Raw genomic sequence first — 23,109 nt, 5'->3', positions numbered from 1 at the left:
GCTGGTTCCAGTTGCTCTGATCCCAGAAACTCTAAACACAATCCAGCAAAGTGACAGAAAAATGGAGAATTTAGGGGGTGCACACAGTTTAATCTCACAGTAACTCTATTAAACTGCTCTGCACACACACCAGCTTCTTTTGCTCACTCTTAAGTAGTCTCCTCTGCCTTTAATCAAGACCTGTGTACATAAAGATGGAGTAAGAACTCAGCTGGTTACACTGTGGCTCCCTGTTTGGGCCTTTGCTGAAACATGGTTGCGTGAATCACACCAAATGTTCCCATCCCTCTACAGAAACAGTACACCTGGGACTGAGGTGGGGAAAGAAAGATATGAAAGCAAGAGATTCAGTGAAATAGGTCATATTAAGTTGCAGCCAACTCATCAGGTCCTGGGCTCAGTGATTCATGGCCTGATCCAAGGTTCCTTGAAGTCAACAGAAAACCTGGTGCTTACAATAGTTAAGTGGAGAATTTAGACAATTACTCCCATGGTGATTCATGTATGACCATGCAAGCCAAAGTCTATCTCAAATAGAAGAAATTATAAAACAGTTACCCTTCACACTGACCCAGGCATCCACACTTACGACATTAGTGGGACTCCTAGATTGGAATGACAGACACATGCATGCACACATTTTTACGAGGGCTTTGTCCTAAATGCAAAAGGGGCTGGGTTTAGTTATCACAGGCTAGCTTAACCTGGACCTGCTTCAGAACTGAGCTAAAGAATTAAGCCACACACAGACAAGTTAGATCAAGCAGGGCTACCAAGTGTTAGTTAAGTCCAGCCAATAGGACTTGGAAATGTTAGGGATGGTTCTGTCAGGAACAGGTTTGTTAGGTGAGAGGGACAGCTTGTTTGGACCAGCAGACAAAGCCCTTCCTTGCTGATGTGCAAAAAACCCCAAACAAAACAAAAAACCCCACAACTGCTCCTGGGAGACTGACCTTTTTCAAGGCATTAACTGGAACTTTGTGTACATCAGACTTAAATGAGATAAGGAAAGCACACCCAGAGCTAAAAACCTGCCCCAGATGCCAGCTTGTCTTAGCTTCTGAGAAGACAGGATGCGCTCTCTTTCTCATTCCCTCCCTGCAAATGCACCACCACGAGGGTATCCATTTAATGCACAGATTCAAAGAGCACCCCCAAGTTCAGATGATGCTTTGAACCTTGCCTTCATCTTCCATCTCTGCATGAGTTTGAGGAGAAGTCTCACAAGAACAGACTCTCCGATCATGAGATTTCTGGCACCACCTGCATCCAGCCTGGTCTCAGTTTCAGGAGAAACAGCCATGTCTAGGCATGCTGGAGGAAGTTTCATATTCCTGCTCACAGTCCCAGATGGGCTTACCAAGCTGTACTCTAAACAGTTTCAGCATTTTGGAAGCTGCAGTGCCCACTGGGGAGCAGTTGGATATAGAGCTGAGTGAAGCTGCATTTAAAACAGTAGGTCTTTGGCAGGGAATAAGAGTAGGGCAAGGAGATTCCTACAAGTCAAGGAAGCACAGAGGGAGGAGAAGGAAAAGAGCCTCCCACCAGCCAAACCCCACAAAGGGAGGGAAAGGGACAAAGAGGACAACAGGCCTTCCAGCAACCATATGAAGAAGCAACAAATAACAGAAGACAGAGAGGGAGACTGTCCTAGGAAGGAGCTGCGGAGTCATGTCTTCCTTCACGCTGTATCCCAACAACCTGGATCACAAGATTATACTCTGTTTCTCAGAGCCGGCTTGAGAGGAGCACTCTGCGTGCCACCCACGTGCTATATGCTTGCTAGCTCAGACCCTGGGTGGAAAACCAGTGCTTTTGAGTGTCAGTACTGATCCTGCAGCCCACACAGCAGCTCCTGCTAAACAGTCTGCCTTGCCACCAGATAAACTGTTCTACAGGTTTAAGGGACAATCCACCAGGCTCGCCCTGCAGGCTGACTCAAGTGCCTCAACTTCTGAATAACCTGGTCCTTGCACCTGGTTCCTTTCATTCCTTCCCTTCCAGAGCTCAGATCCCAAACACTTGTTCCTTCATTTGCCATTTACTCTCATGAAAGACCCTCTCAAGCTGTTCATCAGCTTCATCCCCTGCTCCAGCAATCAACTATCCCTGATACAAAGGTGGTGAGTGCACTTTAAGTAACAGCCATAATAATGCAAAATAAGATGTTGTTACATATTCATGAAGCCTGATTTAACAGCATCATTATTTCTGCCTCTCCTCTCCCTGGACCCTGTGTTAATGAGCTGTGCTGGGTTTGTGTTGGATCACTGAATTACAGCCCATGCAAACAAGGCGAGGAGGGCTGCTCTCTCCTCAGCGCAGATGTCATAACTTAGCAGCAACTTAACAACTGCTACGCTGGCTCAGCGCACTGGCAGGCCACGTCTTTCACACCAGTGCTGCCCCCTTGTCATGTGTGCATGGAGCACCTGGTCAGCTCTGCAGAGGTTCCTCATTTGGAAGGAGTGACTCCTTTCTGCTGCTCCTTTCTACGGGCTAATTTAAAGCCCATGGTGTTGAGATCTTTGTTATCTTGGGGGGTCTGGCTGGAAGTCAGGTCCTTTGAGGGCCCTTCCCACCCTGGAGTTCTGGAAAACACAGTTCAGATCCAGCATGTGAGGTGAAGCAGAAGGAGGATGTGTGAATCTGCCAAGAGTAACCTGAGGCTCTAAAGTAGGGTTACCATACATCTGGGTTTTCCTGGACTTGCCCTTTTTTTAGATCCTCTGATCTCCATCCGGGCAGTTTTTTTGAAATCTGAACAAATGTCTGGTATTTTGCTCTGCTCCACTAGTGGGAGCAGGGGGAGGGCAATTGGAGGCAGGGGGCACCACGTGCATCTACACGTGCACACACACGTGGCAGGCATGCAGCCTGGCAGGATGGTGGGAGCAGCCTTGGCAGCTGGATGAAGATAAGTCTATGGGGAGTGTGGGTTGGAGAGTCAGGGCTTAGGGACTGTCTGGGGGGTAGGGTGCACCGGGGCCGGACTCGCTCTGTCACCACCTACACAAGTTGGAGCCACCAGTCATTGCGTTCCAGCCCAGTCGGGACAGGGGCCGATGGAGGTCCCCTCCAGAAGAGCTGGGGGGAGCAGGGGAGTGAGGGTCACAGCTTGTGGGTATGAAGTGAGGTGTCCCTTAGACAGATGTCTCTTTTTCGGAAATGGAAATATGGTAACACTACTCTGAGGGGGTTTGCAGCTCAGTGGGGCCCAGTAGAATAACGACTCGCATCATCCTAAGTGAATGAATCCTACAAGCTACCCAGACAAGAAAGGGCCTCTCTTTCCCATAGGCTACAAACATCTGCCCTGGGCCAAGAGACCTCTGGTCTGGTTCAGCTGATACCGAATAGCATGTGCCTCCCTCTGGCACTGAGCTGAGCTGCTGAGTTAGTTGCCAGTCACTGGCTGAGCTGGCAGAAGCTGCACTGATCTGTTCTTGGTTAGGAGTTTCTTCCTCTGGCTTGGGCTGGAAGAAGGCTGAGATCAGTTTGCATTCTGGGTGCAGATTTGAAATCAGGAAGAAGGAAGGTGTGGGATTGCGAATTTGATCTCATTCAGGTTCTGGCAAAAGTTCCAGGTCATTGTTTTATTTTATCTGAACGTGTTTGGTCAGGCCTAATAGCTTGAATCCTGCTGAGTGATGACATGTTCCTTGCAAAGTAATGTCCAAAAAGTGACCTGATGGGGCAGCCTCTGCCTCAGGGCAGCTTGTTTGTGTGTGTCACTAGAAAAAAAAGGAGGCTGTGAAACAGCTATCTGCCCCTCTCTCCAGGCAACTGAGCTCCAGCTAAACGGCATGTACCCAGTCCCATTTCTGAGAGCCAGGATTGGTTCAGACCCCCCCCCCAGTTCAGTGGATGGAGGTTAAGAATATGTAGCCATTGTTATGCAGGAGATGAATCTCATTTATTTGTAACCTGTGGCAATTCCTTTTGTTCTCGGCTCAGAAAACCTGCTGGCAGAGTCTGCTGTGGAGCGAGGGGACCATTAAAAACAAAGAGTCGCTTTCAATTCCCTTTGAAGTCCAATTTGCTGCAGTAAAACTGCAGGAGAATTAACCAGCTGGGCTTAACTTTGCAGAAATCAAGGGAGAAAATGTCAGTCCCGCCCCACCAGAGCTGGGGCCCAAAACACAGGCTGTAACAATTGGGCCTGAGGCAGGGCTGTGCTTCTACCCTGCCTGAGTGCTGAACTCCAGAACCACAGCACATGGAGGGGAGTAGGAGTAGGAGCAGGAGAAACAGACTTTTTTCACAGAGAAGACAGGAATGTATAGCTGGTACAGACACTTGGGCTGTATCCACAACTGTCAGCAGCTGCCCAAAATAACTCTGTCCAAGAGTCATGGCAGAAAAACAAAACAAGATCCTGAGTCTCAGGTCCAAGCTCTGGAATCCCTGATGGAGAAAGCACAGCCTCACCAAAGATGGTCCAACCCCCACAATGACTCTTAGTAGCTGTTTGTACTGCCAAAGCAAAGTGGCTCAGAAGTACAGCAAACAAGCTAGGAGAAAAATTTCAAGCCTGGCCTGACTTGACCCATCACTTCCCCACAAAGGTCCATAATAGTTGGGCCTATAAATATTTAAAAGATTGATCTTCATGCACCTCTCTGCCCCTTGGGTTTTCTCCAGGTGCAAAAGCAGAGGCATCATGAGTAAAGCTGTTCAGCATCCTGGACACAGGCAATGCTAAGGGTGTTATTAATTCATGAGCATAAGAGGGAATGAAAAGATCTATGCAACAAAAGAGAATTTAAAAACAATTATTCACGTGCATACATACTAGGTATTTGGGTATAAATTTTCCTTTATTATCTATATCTGGCAAAAGAGAGACACTCATGGACTATGTGGGCCAAATTCAGAGTTGGTGTAGATGGCTAAGAAACAGAATGGTTCTAGTCATAAAAAGTACAATATTGATATCAGATCTAACTAGCTTGAAAACATGTCTTTCCTGCTCACTCAATAAAGGGTCAAAGTGAAATGAAAGATGCTTTATTTGTATTTGGCTGGGGAATGTGATTATGAAAAGGAATTTTGATTCTTCATATATATGAACATAAAAAGGTGGAGAGAGAAAAGCAGTCCCTTTCACCTTGACTAGAGCAGAACTGTTTCTTCCAGTGAGTGTTCTTCTGTGGTCTAGCTTGAAAGAACTCACATTAAGGGGTTCTCTAAGTGCTGAGATCGCACTGTGAGGAGAGCTTTTCCTCTGGTGTTTAGCCAAGCATCTCCTTTTCTTCACCTCATTAGTTAATTATTTATACATAAAAATATGCAACTTCTTTTGGAGCCTTTTGGTTCTGCTAAATCAATAAACATAATTTGTACGGTATTAACAATACCCCATCAACAGCTGGCAACATCAACAATGTTCTGTTTTCATTCTACAAAGATGACATGAGGGATGTATATGGCTTTGTATGATATAAGAGCTAGGTGAATTATTCAAACTGGTACAATATCCTAGTTTAGCCCTTTTTTCTGATCACAAGATACCCCAGAGCAAGAAAGCAATTCTCTGACATTTATTCATTATATGAAAATACTCACTGCATTATTTGGCCTTTTTTGGCTTGTTATATTTATTGGTTGCGACCAGGTATCAGCAAGCATTTGATATGTGATATGCAAATATTGATTAGTCGTGACTGGTCAGACAAGTGGCACCGTATTGATTCTGTTCTCCACAGGAACAATTGCTCAGGCATTCACAACACGAACACCAGGGAACACAGTTGCAAAGTTAGTTTTCTGAAAGTGTGATAGCACTGTTCATTTGCCACAAGCAACCCGTAGAACCAGACTGCCTGAAGGCCACTGAAAAGTGAGTATGGTTGAAGCATGAACCAGGCTCAAATTCCATTGAGTGTTTGTGGAAACCTGCTTGCAGCGTTTGCCCAGATCTAGATTGCCCAGCTGCAAGTTGCTTTTGTTTGACAAAGGACCATTCTAAAAGCTATGCAGATCCCCAGTGTCTGAACACAGATTGTTTTAGAGAGAGCAGTCCTGGCAAGGACAGCAGCTGAGCACAGAGCTGAGCTGAATTCCAAGTCCTCTAGGACCTCCCCCTGCTCCAGCTCTTTGTCTGGTACATGCTAAGTTTCTACATAGTCAGCCTTAACACAATACCAATGGGAAACCAATGAGAGACCACTCACTAACTGTAGTAGGCATTTGATAGGTTTCTACTTCACCAGGCCCTGGAAGGATGAGCACCCTTCAGCAAACAGGGGTGGCTGAGGGCTAGGAGGCATTTCTATTGCCACTGTCTTACCTGTCGTGTTAGTGAGCTGGAAGGTGATTGACTTGTCCGGGATGCCACAGACATTTCGTACAGACACCTGACAGGTATAACTGGCATAATCCTGAGGCCTCAGATTCTTCAGCTTCAGGACTTTGGTTTCACCCTGGGGGTTTGGAAAGAAGAGAAGCAGAGTAAACAGAATAACAGACATGCCACACACGGCATTTGGCTGAAAACTGAGATTCTGAGAGATTCCAGTTACCTGCAACTCTCATCAAAATTGATGGGAGGTGCGAGGACTCAGAACTCCGCTGGATTATTCCTGATTCCTTTGTTAAAGAAGCAACAAAGTGGCCATGGTAAGACTTCCAGCAGCAGGGATTGGTTCAGATCCCCCCCTCTATTCAGTGGATGGAGGTTAACAATAAAGAAACAAAAGCAGCAACATTGCCCGTGTAACCCAACAGTATTACCAAGCAGTTTTACAGATAATCTCTTGACAACTGCTGTCAAGATCATCTTGCAAGAACCTGAAGGGCCTTTAACTGCTTAGGGCTGGATTCTGACCTCATGCTGATCTATCAGTAGTAGCTCAGATGAATCCGTGGAGTCGCATGTAGTAAAGTCAAGGTAAGCAAGATCAGATCAGGCTCTTAAACTTTAATGCCTAGCTAAATACAGCATGCTCAAAAGTTAAGCTGCAAAAATTTGTAGTAGAGGAAAAAAGGGTAATTTAGAGACAGAGTCAAAGAAATGTCCAAACCTTTCTGATCCATTTGCTCTAGATTTGAAGCTCATTTACACTGGCATGTATCCAGCAACTACAAAGACTTTAATAGAGTTACCTCGGATTTTTTATCCTAGTGTAACTTAGATCAGATCTTGGCACTCTGTCAATTACTGGCATACTGCAGAACCAGAGTAACACTGATAAATTAACAAGAGATGGGTTGTGCAAATGTATATTTATAAGCTATGCTTATGGAAGCTCTGAGGTGGTTTGGTACCCTCTGCAACTCATATGTCTTTATACGACAGTTTATCTCCGTCCTTGTATTTGTGTAAGTATCTTTTAGCCAAATTTTCAATACAAATCTGAGCGTGTGGAAAGGTATCATCTTGACAAATCCTCTTAAAACAATTGCATGGGACAAGACATAGAGCTCAGGCACGCTAATATACAATGAACAAGTAGTATCTGAACTGGGAGAATTAGATGATAAATACCTAGGAGACGGATACTCGTGTGAAAAACACCTCCTCAGAAATTGGTTGCTATGCTGCATGAACAATGCCATTTACAATGTGCAAGCCAAGTAATGATTTACACACACAGCCAATGTATTGATCAGTGAGGGCTGTGTAAATGTGTACCAACCCAGTTTGTAAATCCATTTATAAAAGCATAAACTGTTAAGACTTCAATCATTTGTTAATGTACATGTTCACCTAAACCTGCCATTGACACCATTTTATCTGGCCTGACAGAAAGAACTTGAACTGTGTTTTGCTATACATTATGCATCTGAGACAATAGCTAATTTATAACAGTTTTACACCACTGTAATTTGGCTAATCTCAATTCCAGCTTTCAATCATCACAAGTGAGACAAGACTCTGTGTAAACAGCACACTCCTTTACCACTTTGTCTCTAGCTGGCAGGTAAGAATGAGCCATCCTAGCAAGGACAGGTCTTGACAGGAAGCCACATGATACCTGGCCAGTAACATGCCAATACAGCCCCAACAGGAGTTAAACTGCAACATTTATCTTGAGGACACTATTCCGCAGCCTAACAGATCTTATCATTAGCCAGCTCCTTCTGATATTCAGCCACGATTTCACTGAAGAGGCAAAGACTGAGAAGGTAGAAGAGGCTTCTTCTAAGGACTTCCATTTTTGTAATGGACAATACAAAGCCTTGCCTCAGGGCCAAGGGAGCTGCCAATGACATCCATCCCTTTTTTATGTATCCCAGGCCCATAGTGCCATGCTCTCTTTCCCTCAACCTCTCTGTTTTACCTCTGGCTGAGTGTTTTCACTGAATACAGGAAAGACGGGTTTCAATAAAATATGAACACTGCCCTGGTTAAACTGAGAGTTTGCCTGGGGCATGGCTCAAAAATCAAACCAAGCCAGAGTCTGCTCAGAGCCCAGCTTCCAGGACTCAAGCTAGCAGAGTGATGCAAGGGATGGAATGGTCCCCTTCAAAATTGCCTTTTCACATCTCCCCATAGCTCATCACTTCCCTGTGGTGCCTAATTGCCTTGTCAAAAGCATTGAAGTCAGTTAGTTACTGAGGAACGTTCAAAGCCACAATGTCATGGAGTGGGGCCCTAAGAGCGGCCGTGATCTCCCCTAGCGCCCCCTACCATGCCAGGTTTACTTCAAGCACCCTCAAAATCTTGCCCGCCACGTCTTGATCTTAAATATTAAAGGGAGGCTGTCTTTCATCCTCTTGGACACGGTTTTCTCCTGCTGGCACTCATCTTGTTCTTACAATGGGGTTTCCGTGCACCCCAGCCTTATGGTCAATGCGTGGCTCCAACCACCCCTGTACCACGCCCCAAGCCTCGCTGATGTACCAGACATTGTTTGGTCTGTTTCACTGTCTGCACCCCACTAGCACTCTGGCTTGTCCCGCAAGCTGCGCCCCACCGGCGCTCTGGCTTGTCCCGCTGCCCCTTTGCTCTGCGGCTTCTGCAGCCTTGGGGCTCAGGTGGCCATAGCTGTGCCTGGCCCCGAATCTCCTCCTCGGGGTCTTGAACCTCCTGCAGGGCTCAGGCAGCCTTGGCTTTACCTGGCCTCCAATTCTCCGCTCCCCTTCTTGGGGCGGAGGTCAGTGCACCCCCCGAATACTGCGCCCTCTCTGGCGCCGGGGTCCCCACGCTACCGTGGAGCCCCTATGAGGCCTCCTCCAACCTCCTCACCCAGTCCTTTGGTGGTAAACAGTAAACAGAAACTCAAGCCTCTTGGCTACAACATAAATTGGAGCTGCTTGGCTATAACATTAGTCCTGCCATATCTGGGGTGCTCTATCCTTCCCCCAGTCTCAAAGCTATACCAGCAATCTAGCCTCTCCTCTTTGTTCAGTCCAGCAGAGCTCCTTCCTCCAGGGCTGCTAGCAGGGAACTGCCTGCCTGGCCTCAGCCTGGGAGTTATCTAGGAGCCAGGCCCTGCCCCTTCCTGTCAGCTGACCCATAGCGGTTGCCCTAGCAACCCGCAGCTGGGCTCCTTACTTACTGTTTCATAAGTAGCAGGCGTCTCAGTGCCCTGCTACTCACCTCCCCTCTTTATAGGAGCAGCGCACCAAGGTGCTCTGCGACACACAGCAGAACTTCAGGTTTGATTTCCAGAGCAAAAAGCAGATTGCCTACAACCTCCCCATCTCACTCTTGGGTTGCAGTCACTGACAAGAAACATATTAGGATTCAAGGGGTAACATGGAGATAAAGAGAAAAAGCAGCACATGAAAAATATCTAGAGTTTTGCCCTATATGCTAGGAAGAGGAGAAGGGGAGGAAGACTACATGTGTGTTTGAACTGCATGTGCTACTGCTTCCCACTCTGAAAAGCTCTTCATTTTTAGCACAACCAAGTCCACCAGAATCTTTGCAAATTTTCGAACAGGAAATATTCTTCTCTATTTCTGCAGCTTGGAGCTGAGCTCTCAATCAGGGAGCAGAATGACACCATGGGGCAAAGACAACCAGTTCTTCCCAAGTCCAGTGGCCCATGAATTACCATGGTTATGGCACACCAGTTTCTGCACCCAGCAGCACACCTGGGAGCAATGTGGCTAGCATCACAGCTTAGCCACCATCAAATCTCAAGGCCAAATGATCTAGTATCCATTTACATCCAAGTCAAGTAGGGGTTGACTTTGGTGCCAGCCTGTAGCATGCTTGTTGAACTATAGCAAAGGACCTTAACCACATAGCCTCCATTATACGACAGACTTAGAGAATAATCTCAACTTTTCCAAGTAGTGTGCACAAACTCTTCGTCCAGCAAAATGAATAACTAACTGACACAGCCTTGAAAATCTTGGCCTGCTCATAAGCAGTTTCTAAAAAGGAATAAGGGCTAAAAGTTCAATGAATAATCTACTGTCTATGAACAGCACTGAGGAGCACAGAAATAATGCAAGCACAATCAGGCCTGGAGAGAGAGGAAGACAAAGGAAAGTGCTGGAGGCCTGTGGACTGAACTCCATGTCTCTCTGTGAGAAACATGACCAAACCTGTCTGGAATTTCTTAAACTGGCTCCATCTCCAAGAAAGCCTGAAAGTCACAGGCACTATTCTCATGGTGGGACAAGGAACTCTGGGCTCTCTTCCCTGATGTTTCATCCTTGGCTTTCACTATCGGTATCTAGGAAGGCTCCTCATGCTGCACATCTTTCCCACCATAGGTAACATATTGTGAGGGGAGACCCACTTCCCCCTCCCCAGCACTGCCCTCCTGAATCCTCTCCAGATATTGAGCCCTGGTCATGTCCAGGCCCCAGTGGGCGATGTGCCAATGCACGCTGACAGCAAGATCTGCTCATGGGTGGCATTTCTTACCTGTGTGTAGAGAGGCTCATAGATGTCCACCCCATTGTCCTGGCTGTGGGAGAGTGTCTCAGCTCCCCGTTTCCAGATGAAGCGAGCTGGTGGGTTGGAGTTGACTGTGCATCGGAGGAAAACTGTCTTCTCCTGGTAGAAGCTGCCACGCACGTCGCTGATGGTTTGGTGGATGGTGAGAACAGGCTCATCTAGATCTGGAAGGCAGGGAGGACAAGCCCAAGGTGGCCATTACCAAAATGTCAGGCCAGGCACACACAGCCAGGCAGACAGTGGCACTTATTGGGAGAGACAAGGTGGGGAGCCCCTGAATCAGGCAGCCAATGAGAACAATTACATAACAATTAGGTTAAAAGCCCACTTTACTTGAGATTTTAAGGAAACTGATGGGAGAAATCAATATTCTCCAGGAAAAGGAAATAAGCCCTGATTTGCAGACCTCAGACAGCACTAAGATGAACCAACTGTCTAGTGCACCTACTTTAGGCCAGGCTGGCTCACTTACCCCTGAGCCTCACTTCTCCATCCCAGTCAACAGGCCAAAGGGACTCCCACACCCAGAAAGTCCTTCCCCACACCCTTGTCTCCCTCTGCTCCCACCTTTTACCTCAGTGACATTTGTTCCCCAAATCCTGAAAGATTCCCCATGGGAACTTGGAGCTAAGTCCTTTACTTTGAAATGACCAGACAGTGGAAATAAATATAAAACAAACCTTAATGCAGGAGAGAAAATCAGAATGGTAACAGCAGCAACAGACTGAGCTGGAGACTCACCTCAGGGGCAGAAAGGGTCTGGTGGGGTATCCACCATGGGAGCATGAGATGTATAACACAGATGCCGCCTCTCTCTTCCTTCTCCTCCTCCCTGCCTCTCTTCCTATTTAAATGTATCCCTAATCCCTTCTTCCTATTAAAAAGTGAGCCAACCCTCTCCCCTTTCCCCATCTCTTGCTTTCCCATTAAACATTCACATTAAATATCCTTGCTCTATCCATTAGCTTATCTCCTTGTCTCTACCCTCCCAAAGGAAGCTGTCCCCCCAGTCTCCTTTTCTTACCCGCCCTGCACCAGAAGCTTGCTAGTCGTGACTCACTCACCAATGTGATTAGCATTTAAGCCACAAGGAAACATTATTTAAACATTTAAGCCACAAGGAAGAGTCCTGCAGGTAGAGCCACTTGGTAAACTCCCCATCTCAGGCTGGCAGCAGCAGGCACATGGCATAGGATTCCCCAGCTGCAGCCTCCTTGTTAGAAAAGAGGCTTCTCAAACTGTGCTCCTCTTCTATAGTATTCCATGTTTTGAGAGCTGAACAAGTGAAAGTCTAGCATGGGAGCTGGCAGGGAAGATGGAGCCCCTTCATACAAAGGGGTTCCTAAAAGCTGGGGAACACCAAGGAAGGAATATCAAACAGCATCACTACCGGGATTAAATGTAAGTTTATGTCCCATGTCCAGATGCCCCCTCCCCTTTGATGTGCACCTTTTGAGAGGAAGGTGGCCACTGAACACTGCAGAGTGACTCTGGATACCCTTCAGTGTCACAGGAATCATAAACAGGCCCCAATTTAACTGTGAATAGCTGAGGTAACTATCACTAAAGCTGAAGCTAATTGCCTGCATTACTCATGCCATCTCTGCCATCCCCTGAGCCCATTAAGAGAGAGGATGTGTTCCCATCACCTCCTGTTCTTACATGTCACTTGATTTTAAAATATTGGCTTAGATGTTTGCAAATTTGGAAATCTGGCCACAGAAAAAGAGATGAGTTGCTGTTAATGCATCATCTGAGCAGCACACTCTCCCCACTGAGACATATGCACAGACCAGTCCATTTACATATTTTAACAAGGTGTATATTTGGAAGACAGTATTTATAATGGGAGCTGAGATTTGTTAGCTTGACCATGCCATGGCTTACAGATATGAGCCAAGCCGTTAGATGAACATTGATCTGATGTAAGGAGAAAGACAGCAGAGAAACAGAGAGAAACTACCCTTCTTTATAAAGATTATTTCCATTCAGTCATGGAAGTCTGGCTGAATTTTGCTTTAACCTTCCCCTTCACCTGGGACCCTGGACAGAGCTCTATCAACCCTCCCTCCTCGTTTTGGTTACTGCCTTTATTCCCCAACACGTTAGAAGATGGGGCCTACAACTACCAATACTCTGAGTCTATCATTGCTTTGTCAGATGAACGCCAAACGAGTATTACAGTAGGACTAGTTCCTCCAATGTCCAAGGCTCCCCAGAAATCCCAGTCCCTCTTCATCTAGGGTCTCCCTAGGGGAGGGCAGAATGCCATCTTCCCAATTCTTAATCCTAGACTTTTTCTCACAGGTTCCTCTTGCCATAGCTGTCAGTCTTTAATCTAAATCTCCTGAGAAGAGCTGAAATAAGGCCCAAGAATACATATGTATCCCTGGTATACAGTAATGCCAATGAATTAGTGGAATTGCATGAGGAATGGATTAGGCTTATTGAGTCAACTAAATGGGATGTTTCAATGACAACCTGTCTTTAAAATGTCCTCATCCTTTTTCCTGTTTTCCCATTCCCTTCCTTCAGCATAGGGACATCCAAATAGCAGCATCCCAACCTAGCTGGGCCAGACATAGGAACTCTGTATTGGTGACTTCAGCTTCCTAAATTCTTCTGCCCATAAGTAGTGGAGGAAAATATTATTTGGGGGTCCTGCCTGAGCCCTGCCTGACCCCCTGCCCCTCCCTCCCACAGGGCTATTGCAGGGCCGCCGGCATGCGCTGGTGCTGTGCGCGGTAGTGGAAGAGTGGCTGCATGCTGAGTGGCACCGGGCACTGCGGGATGGCAGTGCTGTGGTGCTGCTGCTGTTGCCAGCCACCACAAAAAGTTGGGGGGTCTAAGCCCCATTAGCTCCAGCCTTCTGCCACCTATGCTTTCTGCCCACCTAGCTGGTTGACTGGTCACAGCTGAAATTCAACTGCCCACTGCCTTTCTTTCTCCCTGAGGGAAAGTTTATTTCAATTAACATCAAAGGACAGGGAGCTCTAAAAACAGGAATCTGGACAGGCACATGCCAACCTCCAATCTGACTCAGCTTCTTCAGGTAATCAGTCTCTGCACCACTTCAAAGCTTCCTTCTCCCAGAGGGAAATTGTCCTCAGGACCAGGCTGCGAACAAACTAAGTATGACAGGCACAAATTCACCTGTTTCTCTGATGCAAATCCTTGACTTCAGGGGAGTAACACCAGGGATGCATTTGAACTATTAAGTATTTATATTTTGCTGTCCCCAAGGTTCACTTGACCTTGACTCAACAAACAAACTCCACCCACCTTTACTCTGACCTAAGGCTCACCCCAGCAATAGTCCCTCGCTGCAGGTTACTGTAGACTCCTTGGAACCCCAAGCGCATGCCCTGTACCTAATAGAGCTCCCCACACAATCTTCATTACACCGTTCTGCAGGTGACTACTTGGTGACTACTTACCTCCAAGCATGTTTTAGGGGAAGAAAGAGAAGGGTTTGGTTTCAGTTGCTGGATCACCCAGATAAAAGCTGTCTGGTGAACTCTCAACCAACTGCCCTAAGCCTTTCCTCTCTGCTCCCATGTATAGAGAGATGCTGGTAGAAAGCAGACTCTTCTCCCAGAATACAAGCAAATAGGAAGGAGGTGTATTACCAAGTCCATCTGCAGAGTAGATGTTAGTATCAGAAAGCCTTTGGCCACCCCATTGGTCCCACAGTTCTACAGGTCAGAGCTGCAGGAGGAACTGCAGGACTCTACATCACCTTCATACCACACTGCACCGCAGAAGTAAAGGGACCTCCCACAACATAGAAAGAGACTCAGATCAAGAGACATTCTCCCACTAGCTGCCCGCCTGAAGACAAAGAGCCCTGGCAAGGTGCTAGGTCAAAGGCCAAGAAAACTGAGTACACATGGTGTACTTGGTGTACAAGAAAACTTGTACACATGGCTGGGGTGTTTGGGAGTGGTGGAGAAGGGGATGACAATTATATGCCAGAATTATAGGCATGAGATGGGGAAGGAGGACAAGCCACGCATTCATAGGTGAGTTTGGGGAGCCTCAGAGCAAAGGTGTCAGTCTGGCATGAGCTGCAGAAAGAAAAATGTGTCCTCAAAGCTTCCCAATAGCAAGGTACTCACCTGACTCTACCCTACTTAGGCCTGGTCAACAGACTGCATATTTTTTGACTTGTCAAAAATTATAGAATTTTTACCAAGAAACTATTTTTTGAAGGTTTCTTAACAGAAATAGGATTTATTGTTTTTTGACACATTTCTTAATGGAAAATTCATGCTTTTTCTGTGTATTATTTGGACCTATTGGCAATTTTTTTACAATTTTTGACACATATTTGACCGGTCAATTGACCAAACTTTATTTGACTAGTCAAATACCCAACCCTAAGCCTAATTAAGTAAAGCAATGGGGCAAAGTGAGGAAGGAAGATAGAAACTATTACCAGAGCAGAATGCAGCAGGCATACTAGGCTTAAAGCTGGTAATAAACTACAGCTCTGTATCCTGAATTTCCCTAGGCCTGGGGATGCTCACACCCCTGAGGAGTTTTGGCACATCTTTCATTTAAACCCTTTATTAGCTAGGCCTTCGGAACCCAGGTCAGCCAAGACTCACGTTAGGTGCCTCCAGGATTGGAAGGGGACCACATCAGTTGGCAGCAATGGGCAATGAATGGACAAGGCAGCAGTGGGCCTGGAGTCTGTGTAGTTCTAATGCCTGGCTATTCGACCTGAGGCAAAGTGTCTCTGCCTAATGCGTCTCCTTCAAAACTGTGCTGAGGGCTAGGCACTTCTTCTCTCCCACAGGCAGGTACTGAACAAACATAAGCCCATCCTCAATTCCAGCCACAGCACCTTTACAAAGAAGCATTACTCCCACATGGAAAGCCCTTAGACTTTGGAGTCCATGGTAAGATGAACAGTATACCAGTGGAAGCTCCAAGGTGTGAGAGACCCAGACAGAGCAGCACGAGGCCAGAGGAATTTTAATACAGCTGTCTTCCTTTGTTGCTTCAACTGAGGGATCCTCAGGTCCACTCATCTTTACCCATTCACTACTTGGCCTTCTCAAATGCATCCCAGAATCCTGTGCTCTACTCCCATGGGGCTTCAGAGAAGGCATGACTGGAATCAATGCACTAGTTCCTGGGGCATACCAGAGAGTTGCAGTGGGTCCACTTTGGAGGGGCAAAGTAGGTTGGCTTCAGAAAGGAGACCAAGGGAAGGCAAGCGAAGCCATTTGCAGCACTGCACCCCAGACAACTGCCAGGACTTCCTGATGATAGGTGTTAGGGTCCATTCCCTGAGAGTGGCTTAAACAGAAAAAACTACCTTTCCCTAAGAAGGGTCTAAAACCCCAGGGGAGGTGAATTCTGTATCTAATGTGCTGGCCTCTTTGCACCTGAGTGGGTGAGCATGGTTCCAGGCTAATGTAGAGCCCTGCTAGCCCAGCAGTTAGATAAGCACAGTAGAACTGTGGGAACCTCTGGGCCGCCACTAAACGACTTACACTGCACATCTACTCGAATGGACTTGATGGCAGGGACCCCAACCCCATTTTCTGCTTTACAGTAATAGCGGCCCCCCTGGAGCCTTTGGATCTTCTCAATCCGAAGGGTCTCGTTAAACACCGACGTCTCCTGGAATTTGTCCGAGGCACTGCCAGCGGTTTTGGTCCACCTCACCTGCAGCAAGGGAACAAGCAGAAGAGAGAAACAGAGCTATTGGGTACACAGACTACCTCAAAGGCGTGAGTACAGGCCTGAGATCTCATCACAGCAGCGCTCACCTTTTTGACCCTCACCTGAGAAGGTGGCACTCCCCTCTCTCCCCCACATGGAGGCACAGCAGTATGCACTGCATCCAATGCAAGTTTAGTAGTCTTAATAAATCCCTACTGGACGGCTGCATCTGCCCGTTACTAACTCCAGTACATCAGGCCCTCTGGTGACCCCTACACACCTATTTACCAAATGCAACAACTCTCTCCATCCCGCTGTGTTTTCCCCAATCTCTGCTCTAAATTCACATTATCTCAAACATGTTTTGGAGTTACCCACTCCCTCTGCTCTGTTTAATTAACCAAGGTAAAACCCTCCTCCAAACCCATTTGGCTCAGTGCTGGCACAGACGGGGCTTTCAGTGTGGGTCCTTGGAGGGTGCAAGGGGAGTGTATGTGGGCAGGCAGCTGTGTGGCTGCATGGGCAGCAAGCACTTGGTTGCAAAGCTTTCATCATCCTTCAGTCAGTGCCTTTTCATCTCTCTCTGGGCAATGGGATATTTAATCTGTCTTCCGAAGTAAGAGGCATAGCTGCTGCTGCTGCTAGCCTGTTGTCCCCCTCTCTCTGGAGGAGCCCCCACTGTCTGCTACTTTTATAAACCAGCCTTTTGTAGCACAGGCATTAACAAAGAAGAATAAGAGCCCTTCAGATTGCAGACTGTTTTGCACGTTTCCCCTTATTTTACATGATTAGTCTGAAATATCCCAGCTTGGGGGATCTGTGCAGAGTCTTATGTTGTTTCACAGTAAATCATGGGACAGGACAGAAGTGCCCCATAGACTCAAGTCCCCTTCCTATGCCCATAACAAGGTACAGTGCTGGCAGTAGTGCAAGCTTCCCATGTCCCAGCAGGAAGAAAGGGCAGACACCACAGCTCATTTGTTCTATGTTTTCTTGATCTGCTTTTTGGCAACCTCTGTATGGAATAGCAGATGGTAGCTTCCTCCAATGTGGACACCTGCCCTGCTAGAGGCTGGACTGAGAATCAGTGACTTGTTATCACTGAACAACTGGAGGGAAGCAAGAGAACCTTCATTCACTAACGTCCTCAAGCTAGACCTCAGGCTAGGAAGGGCTAACGTCCCAGCAGAGTGGACACTGAGCAGTCCATGCCAGACCTTTACATCAAATGACGTGTCACTGGGTTGGAGCCAGTTGCTCTGGAGAGGACAGAGCTGTACAGCTTATTCCAGTTCTAAGTGCTCCATACTGTGCTGATTTTCTCTGCTAATGGCCACCCTGTGATGGATTTATTTAGCCTCAGCAGGTATATTATGAAATTGTTTTGGGGCCCCAAAGTTTCTCAGAGTCTCTTGTTTGCAAGGACTCTTCAGTCAGCTCTTTAATCTTTCCCCAGCCTTTTCACTGCAACCTCATTTAAATATTTTGGCCACATTTTAAAGCTTTAATGAGTAACTGGAAGACGGGAAGGGAAAAGGTTAAACAAAGGTTAAGAGAAGTGCTTTGATTTGGAGCAATGGGAGGGGGTGGGGGGGAGAGAGGGCATACAAGGGAAAGGGAGGGGAGAGAAACAAAGCACAAGAAGGAAGGGAGAAGAGATGGTAAGAACAGGGAGACTGGGGAGAGGGAGAGATGGATCTGTGTCCTGCTACACATCACCTGGGGTTCCATGTGCCTGGTCTCTGTGGGCACACAATGCAGTGCCCCATGTGCATCCTTGGGCTGGTGTTACACACCAGCACAGAGGCTCTGCCTGTGCCATGGTTTTGCATGCACCACTAGTATCTGTGCGCCCCCAAAACAGCAATACTCTGTCATGCTCCCAGGTCCAGAGTGCCCATGAGTAGCATGTGTTCCACCACATGGTGTGTACCTAGGCACCTGGGCATTCCCCTGCTTCTTTTCTGCATGCCTATGACCTGTTTGTGATCAGGATACCCATGTGTGTGGACCAGGCAATCCTCCACAGTGTTCTGCAGTGGCCCAGAGAGCTCTGTTAAGTGTCTTGGTTCCTCAAACTCCTGGCTCAGATTGTCTCCTTATTTCAACTGTAGGATAAATGTTGATGTATAATCTGTTTCAGATTGTTTTGCCTGAGCTGCTCTCTTCCCTTTGTCCTTTCTTGGGGGCCAAGTAGCTCCTTGTGAGTTCATTTGGGGAAGGGGTGATTGGCATACACTGAACAATAGCTTATCTGAACAAGTGCCTACAGCTGGCATAGCTACTGAAAGCCTGAGAAGGGTGCAGGGGGAAATGATGAACTTCTCATAGTTGTTCTTGTCCTTTTCCTGGAGAAGCTTATTCACAGCATAACAGGCTCCTGACAGTTTATTTTGGCACCCAAGGCCTGGTTTAAGTCACAATATCAGCAGTGCTCTGGGGCTTATTGATGCATGCCAGCCACTAAGTCAGAATCTCCTCACAGCACTCTCATCTCTACAGGTCCAGTCCAGACGTGTGACTGACACTCATGGAGACAGATCTGAGCTGGGCTGAAATGAGCTAGCTTGGTTAACAGTGTAGCTGCAGCAATATGGGTTTCAGCATGAGCTGCAAAGCTTTCAGGGACCCTAGGCAAACCCTCCAGAAGCTCCCTCACTTCAGCTGCATGCCATCTCAGGTACACAGCCAGCATCCAGGCTAGCAAGTTTAAAGCTCATTCAGAGCAGCTGCAGTCTAGCCTGGGCCTGAAGTGAAGCTGTATCTGTGTCATGGGTCTGAATTCAATCCAAATCACCACCAATAAAAAACTGCCATTCTCTGACACCTGTTTGCTGGCTGCTGTACAAAACAAGCTGGTGGGTCTTGGGGATGTTCACCATAGGTAAGTACCCACATCTGCTCTTCTTCTCTGATGGTGAAGGGCAGAGGAGAAGCTTGCACTACCCTTATCCAAGCTTTACTATTCTGAGGAGAGAAGATTAAAGTCTACAGGGTTATCTACACTGCACGGAATTAAATGGAGTATTTAGTTCAGTCTGTTCTACCTGCCTTTTTGGGCTCTATCTACTGAACAATGCCAGAAGCACTGGGGAGACCCTTGAGATATTAGTGGACAGCAAACAGCCAGTATTACCCCCTCAAAACCTTCTGCTCCAGAAATAAAGGCCACTGTCAAGTGATCTATAGGGGAATCTCCATTTGCTATGCCTTACTAGGCCTTCTATCCCCTTTGTTGGCTGTAACCACTAGGGGTGATGTACACACTCAGCCAACTTCAGCTCCAGGGATTGCTTACAGCCAGGTCCAGCACCCCTGCTGCTTAAGCCCTTTTTTTCCTTCATGGTGCAGCTGCTCCAGTGCTGCAGACATTGCTTGGGAAGCCAGGAGAGAAAAAGAGAGGAGAATGAAGGTGTTGGGGAAGTTTGTATCCCTAACTTAAGCCTCCCACAGTGTCTCCTCGACATGGAGGAATAATCCTGACAGAAAACCACATGGGGCATGGGTGACAGGTTACCTGTGGCCGTGGGTGTCCTGTGACCAGACACTGCAGGACCAGAGTGTCCCCTTCCCGGATGGTATACACTCTCTCGCTGATGTTATCTTCCTTTACAACACATGCCTGCCCAGCATGGATGATCTGGGCCTGAGCTGGAGCTGAAGAAAGAGAAAGGATTAGAAAAGGGAACACCAGCAAAGTGCAAGCAGAGTCCAAGTCCTCAGAGTGGTTAGAGTTGCAGACACTCTCCTGAGAAGCAATGTGGACTTGAAGGACTACAGGAGGAGAAAGCCAGCATGTTAAAGATTCAAAGGCATCCTTGGCCTGAAAACTGGGGTTTTCTCACTTCTCCTGACTTGCTGGCATCAGTCTGCATTTAAATGAATTTAATCCTAGAGAAAGAAACTGAGGATTATCTGGAGACTAAAAGCTAAGAACACACTGCCTCTCAGTGAGGGACAGGGAATTCTGCAAAGACAGGGAGCTCAGTTCCCAGCTTTGAGAGGAATAGTACTGTAGTGGGATCTGGGACCAGCTGAGTGATCCTGGTCAAATTGTGACTGCTCTGTGCCTTAGTTTCTGCCTTTGTAAAGCAGAAATGATAGTAGGGATGTCACCTTGCAGAAGGATGGTGAGAATTAATCAACCAGTCATTCTGAACTGTTCTGGAGTTGTACAAGCACTACTAGTATATCCTACATCCCTGAACATAGAAGATGCACAGTCCCCCCATGTTTTGTACCAGCATACTCAAGCCCTGTTCTAGATGGGAGAGAACTTCATTCTCTACAGCTCCTCCACTCTCTGACTTTCTGCTGAGCCTCTAACAAGGAGGTTGGGGTAGGGGTGCGGGTAGGGGAGTGGAGAGGAGTTGGGGAGCTAGCTTGCACAGGTAGTGGTGACACCAGTACCCATTGAACAATAATAAAATATAAAGAAAGAAAGATTTTTAGTTCTTCCCAATACACAGGCAAAAAGCTCCCTATCCTGCTACCAGTCCCCTAAGCTACCCGTGCCCTGTGTCAACCCCTACCAGTCAGGCCTGATCAACTTAAGCAAAAGCAGCTTTTATAAGGAGTGGATACATAATGAGAGCTGTCTGAAAAAGACCTACATGATAAGGCCTCTCGTTCATTTACTGGAAGCAGTCATGGCTGAGACATCTTACATATGGTCGTGTGTGCATCCCAATGGGACACCAATGCTTGAGTTTGGAGAAAACTGTAGTCCAACTTCAAAGGACAAAAAGACCTCCAGGTATGTCTAGAAACTGCTAGTTCACTGGTGAGTATCACTGAGATGCACCTCCACCACCAGCTGTGGTGCTTCCAGATTAACTCAGATTCACAGCCTTAACTGCTCCAGTGGAATTCAACACACAGGAACCTTAAAAGCAAAGGACTGAAAGCAAAGAGTGCTAATGAACCCACCAAACTATGCACAGGGTTTGCAAGGGCACAGGACACTTACCTTAGTGTCCAAGTATTCAAGCAGTAAAACATGCTAAGTGCCCTCATAGCGTAGCATTTAGTTAAGATTTCTCCTATGAGGAGTATCCTCAGATGATATTATCTAACACATGTTGCACTAATGTTCAGCTGCTCCATGGAGGTAATATAATCAGGGGACTTCCTGTGGGGCTGGCACTGACAAATAGCTGTTAGTCAGTCCCAGACCTTGCAGAGCACAGGAGTTTTCAACCACTGCAGCATTTAGGACATGTTTTATTTAGATCATAGTAAGTGTCACTGGGTGACTGCTCAGAAACTTTCTAACTCACAGTAATGTTTACTACTGTCTAAATAAAACTCATCCTAAGTGTAATGTGTGACAAGGTCCATTATAACAGCTGAAGGTCCCCATAGGGATCACAGGTTCATTTTAGTACCTGGTTCCCCTGTCTAACGTGATGCTGTATTGAAGACATTAATGGCCCAGGCTCCGGTGCTGCATAGAAGCTGTGATGCTGGATGACCTCCTGCCCCTCTCAACTCCTCGCCTCAGTCTTTCCAGTTCAATAGCAATGTATTGGCAGGATCAGCGTGTATTATTGTCCAAACTGTTGTGAACTAATCGAGACAATGTATTTATTGGAATGACATTAGAGTGTATCTCTCAAAACTCATCTCTGCCCCTCCTCCCCTTCCTCGCTTTTAGCATCTGCAGAGACCTCCTGAGATAGTGTTCACAATAGGCTTAGCATCATTAAACACTAAAATACTGGAACAAGGAGCAGACAAAGGAAGGAGGATTATAATTGACTGAACATGTCAGGAGGTGGGAGAAAAAGGAAGCCAGAGAGGAGGTGGTATTTGCTAGGTCAAGGGTGGCCACAGGTGGCACAGGCAGCCCGTGTGTGTGGAACACAACAGACTGGGGGTGGGGGAGGCAGGGGGCCAGCAGCAGAGCTGCAATAGGGCATGGACAAAAAGCAGAGCAACAGATTAGGCAGGAAGCACAGAGCAGGAAGTAAAGCAGCAGATCAGGCAGGGGAAAGGGATCTGCGTGGCACTCAGGAGGGTGTGGAGCTTCATTTGTGGTTCACAAATGAAGCTCCACACATCTAACAAAGAAGCTATCCCCCACTTTGCTAGAGGAGGGCAGTTCTGAGGCTTGGACAAAGGGCAAAGGGGCAGAGAAATGTATAGCCTTCTTGTACTTGCCTTTGCCAAGGCCCCTCCATATTGAGCTTCAGCCCCCTCCTGAGCTATTCCCGGTCTGGGTTCCCTTTCCCCACCTCTCACCCCATACCTGCCAGTGGCTGCTCTATCCTAATCATGCTGCACATCATGCTGGCTGTGCCCAATTTCAGATTCAGGAGGAATCTCCACTGCTGATTAAGCTGAGACCCCATCTCGCACTGTGTTCTCCCTTTGGACCTGTGCTGCCTGCATTCCCGTGGACTCCCCTGTCTCAGAGCTCTTTAGCTTGCAGTAGCAGCTAAGCTACTCTTAATTCTCTTTAGCTTTTCTCTAGGAGTCGTCTGCCTGCTGGTAGCTCCATTCTCCCTCTGCAAACAGGACCTTACCAGTAAAACTAATTTCCAGCCACCCTATGGAGAAGCAGAATT

The 23,109-nt window shown here is 47.2% G+C and overlaps 1 protein-coding gene across 1 annotated transcript in view; it reads right to left on the bottom strand.

Annotated features, from left to right (window-relative positions):
* Positions 1-22,893, bottom strand: part of MDGA1 (MAM domain containing glycosylphosphatidylinositol anchor 1) — a 131,790-nt gene extending 108,897 nt beyond the window's left edge. Inside the window, exons 1-5 of the mRNA XM_019548593.1 lie at positions 22,791-22,893; positions 20,058-20,314; positions 16,369-16,543; positions 10,832-11,028; positions 6,293-6,425 (exon numbers count right to left, since the gene is read on the bottom strand). Of these exons, the coding sequence (XP_019404138.1) occupies positions 6,293-6,425; positions 10,832-11,028; positions 16,369-16,543; positions 20,058-20,314; positions 22,791-22,893 (865 nt within the window). The remainder of the gene's footprint in view (positions 1-6,292; positions 6,426-10,831; positions 11,029-16,368; positions 16,544-20,057; positions 20,315-22,790) is intronic.
* Between the last annotated feature and the right edge of the window lie 216 nt (positions 22,894-23,109).

Source organism: Crocodylus porosus, unplaced genomic scaffold (genome assembly GCF_001723895.1).
Source record: "Crocodylus porosus isolate Cpor-Errol unplaced genomic scaffold, CroPor_comp1, whole genome shotgun sequence".
Classification (NCBI taxonomy): domain Eukaryota; kingdom Metazoa; phylum Chordata; order Crocodylia; family Crocodylidae; genus Crocodylus; species Crocodylus porosus.
This window is presented reverse-complemented; position numbering and strand designations above follow the sequence as displayed.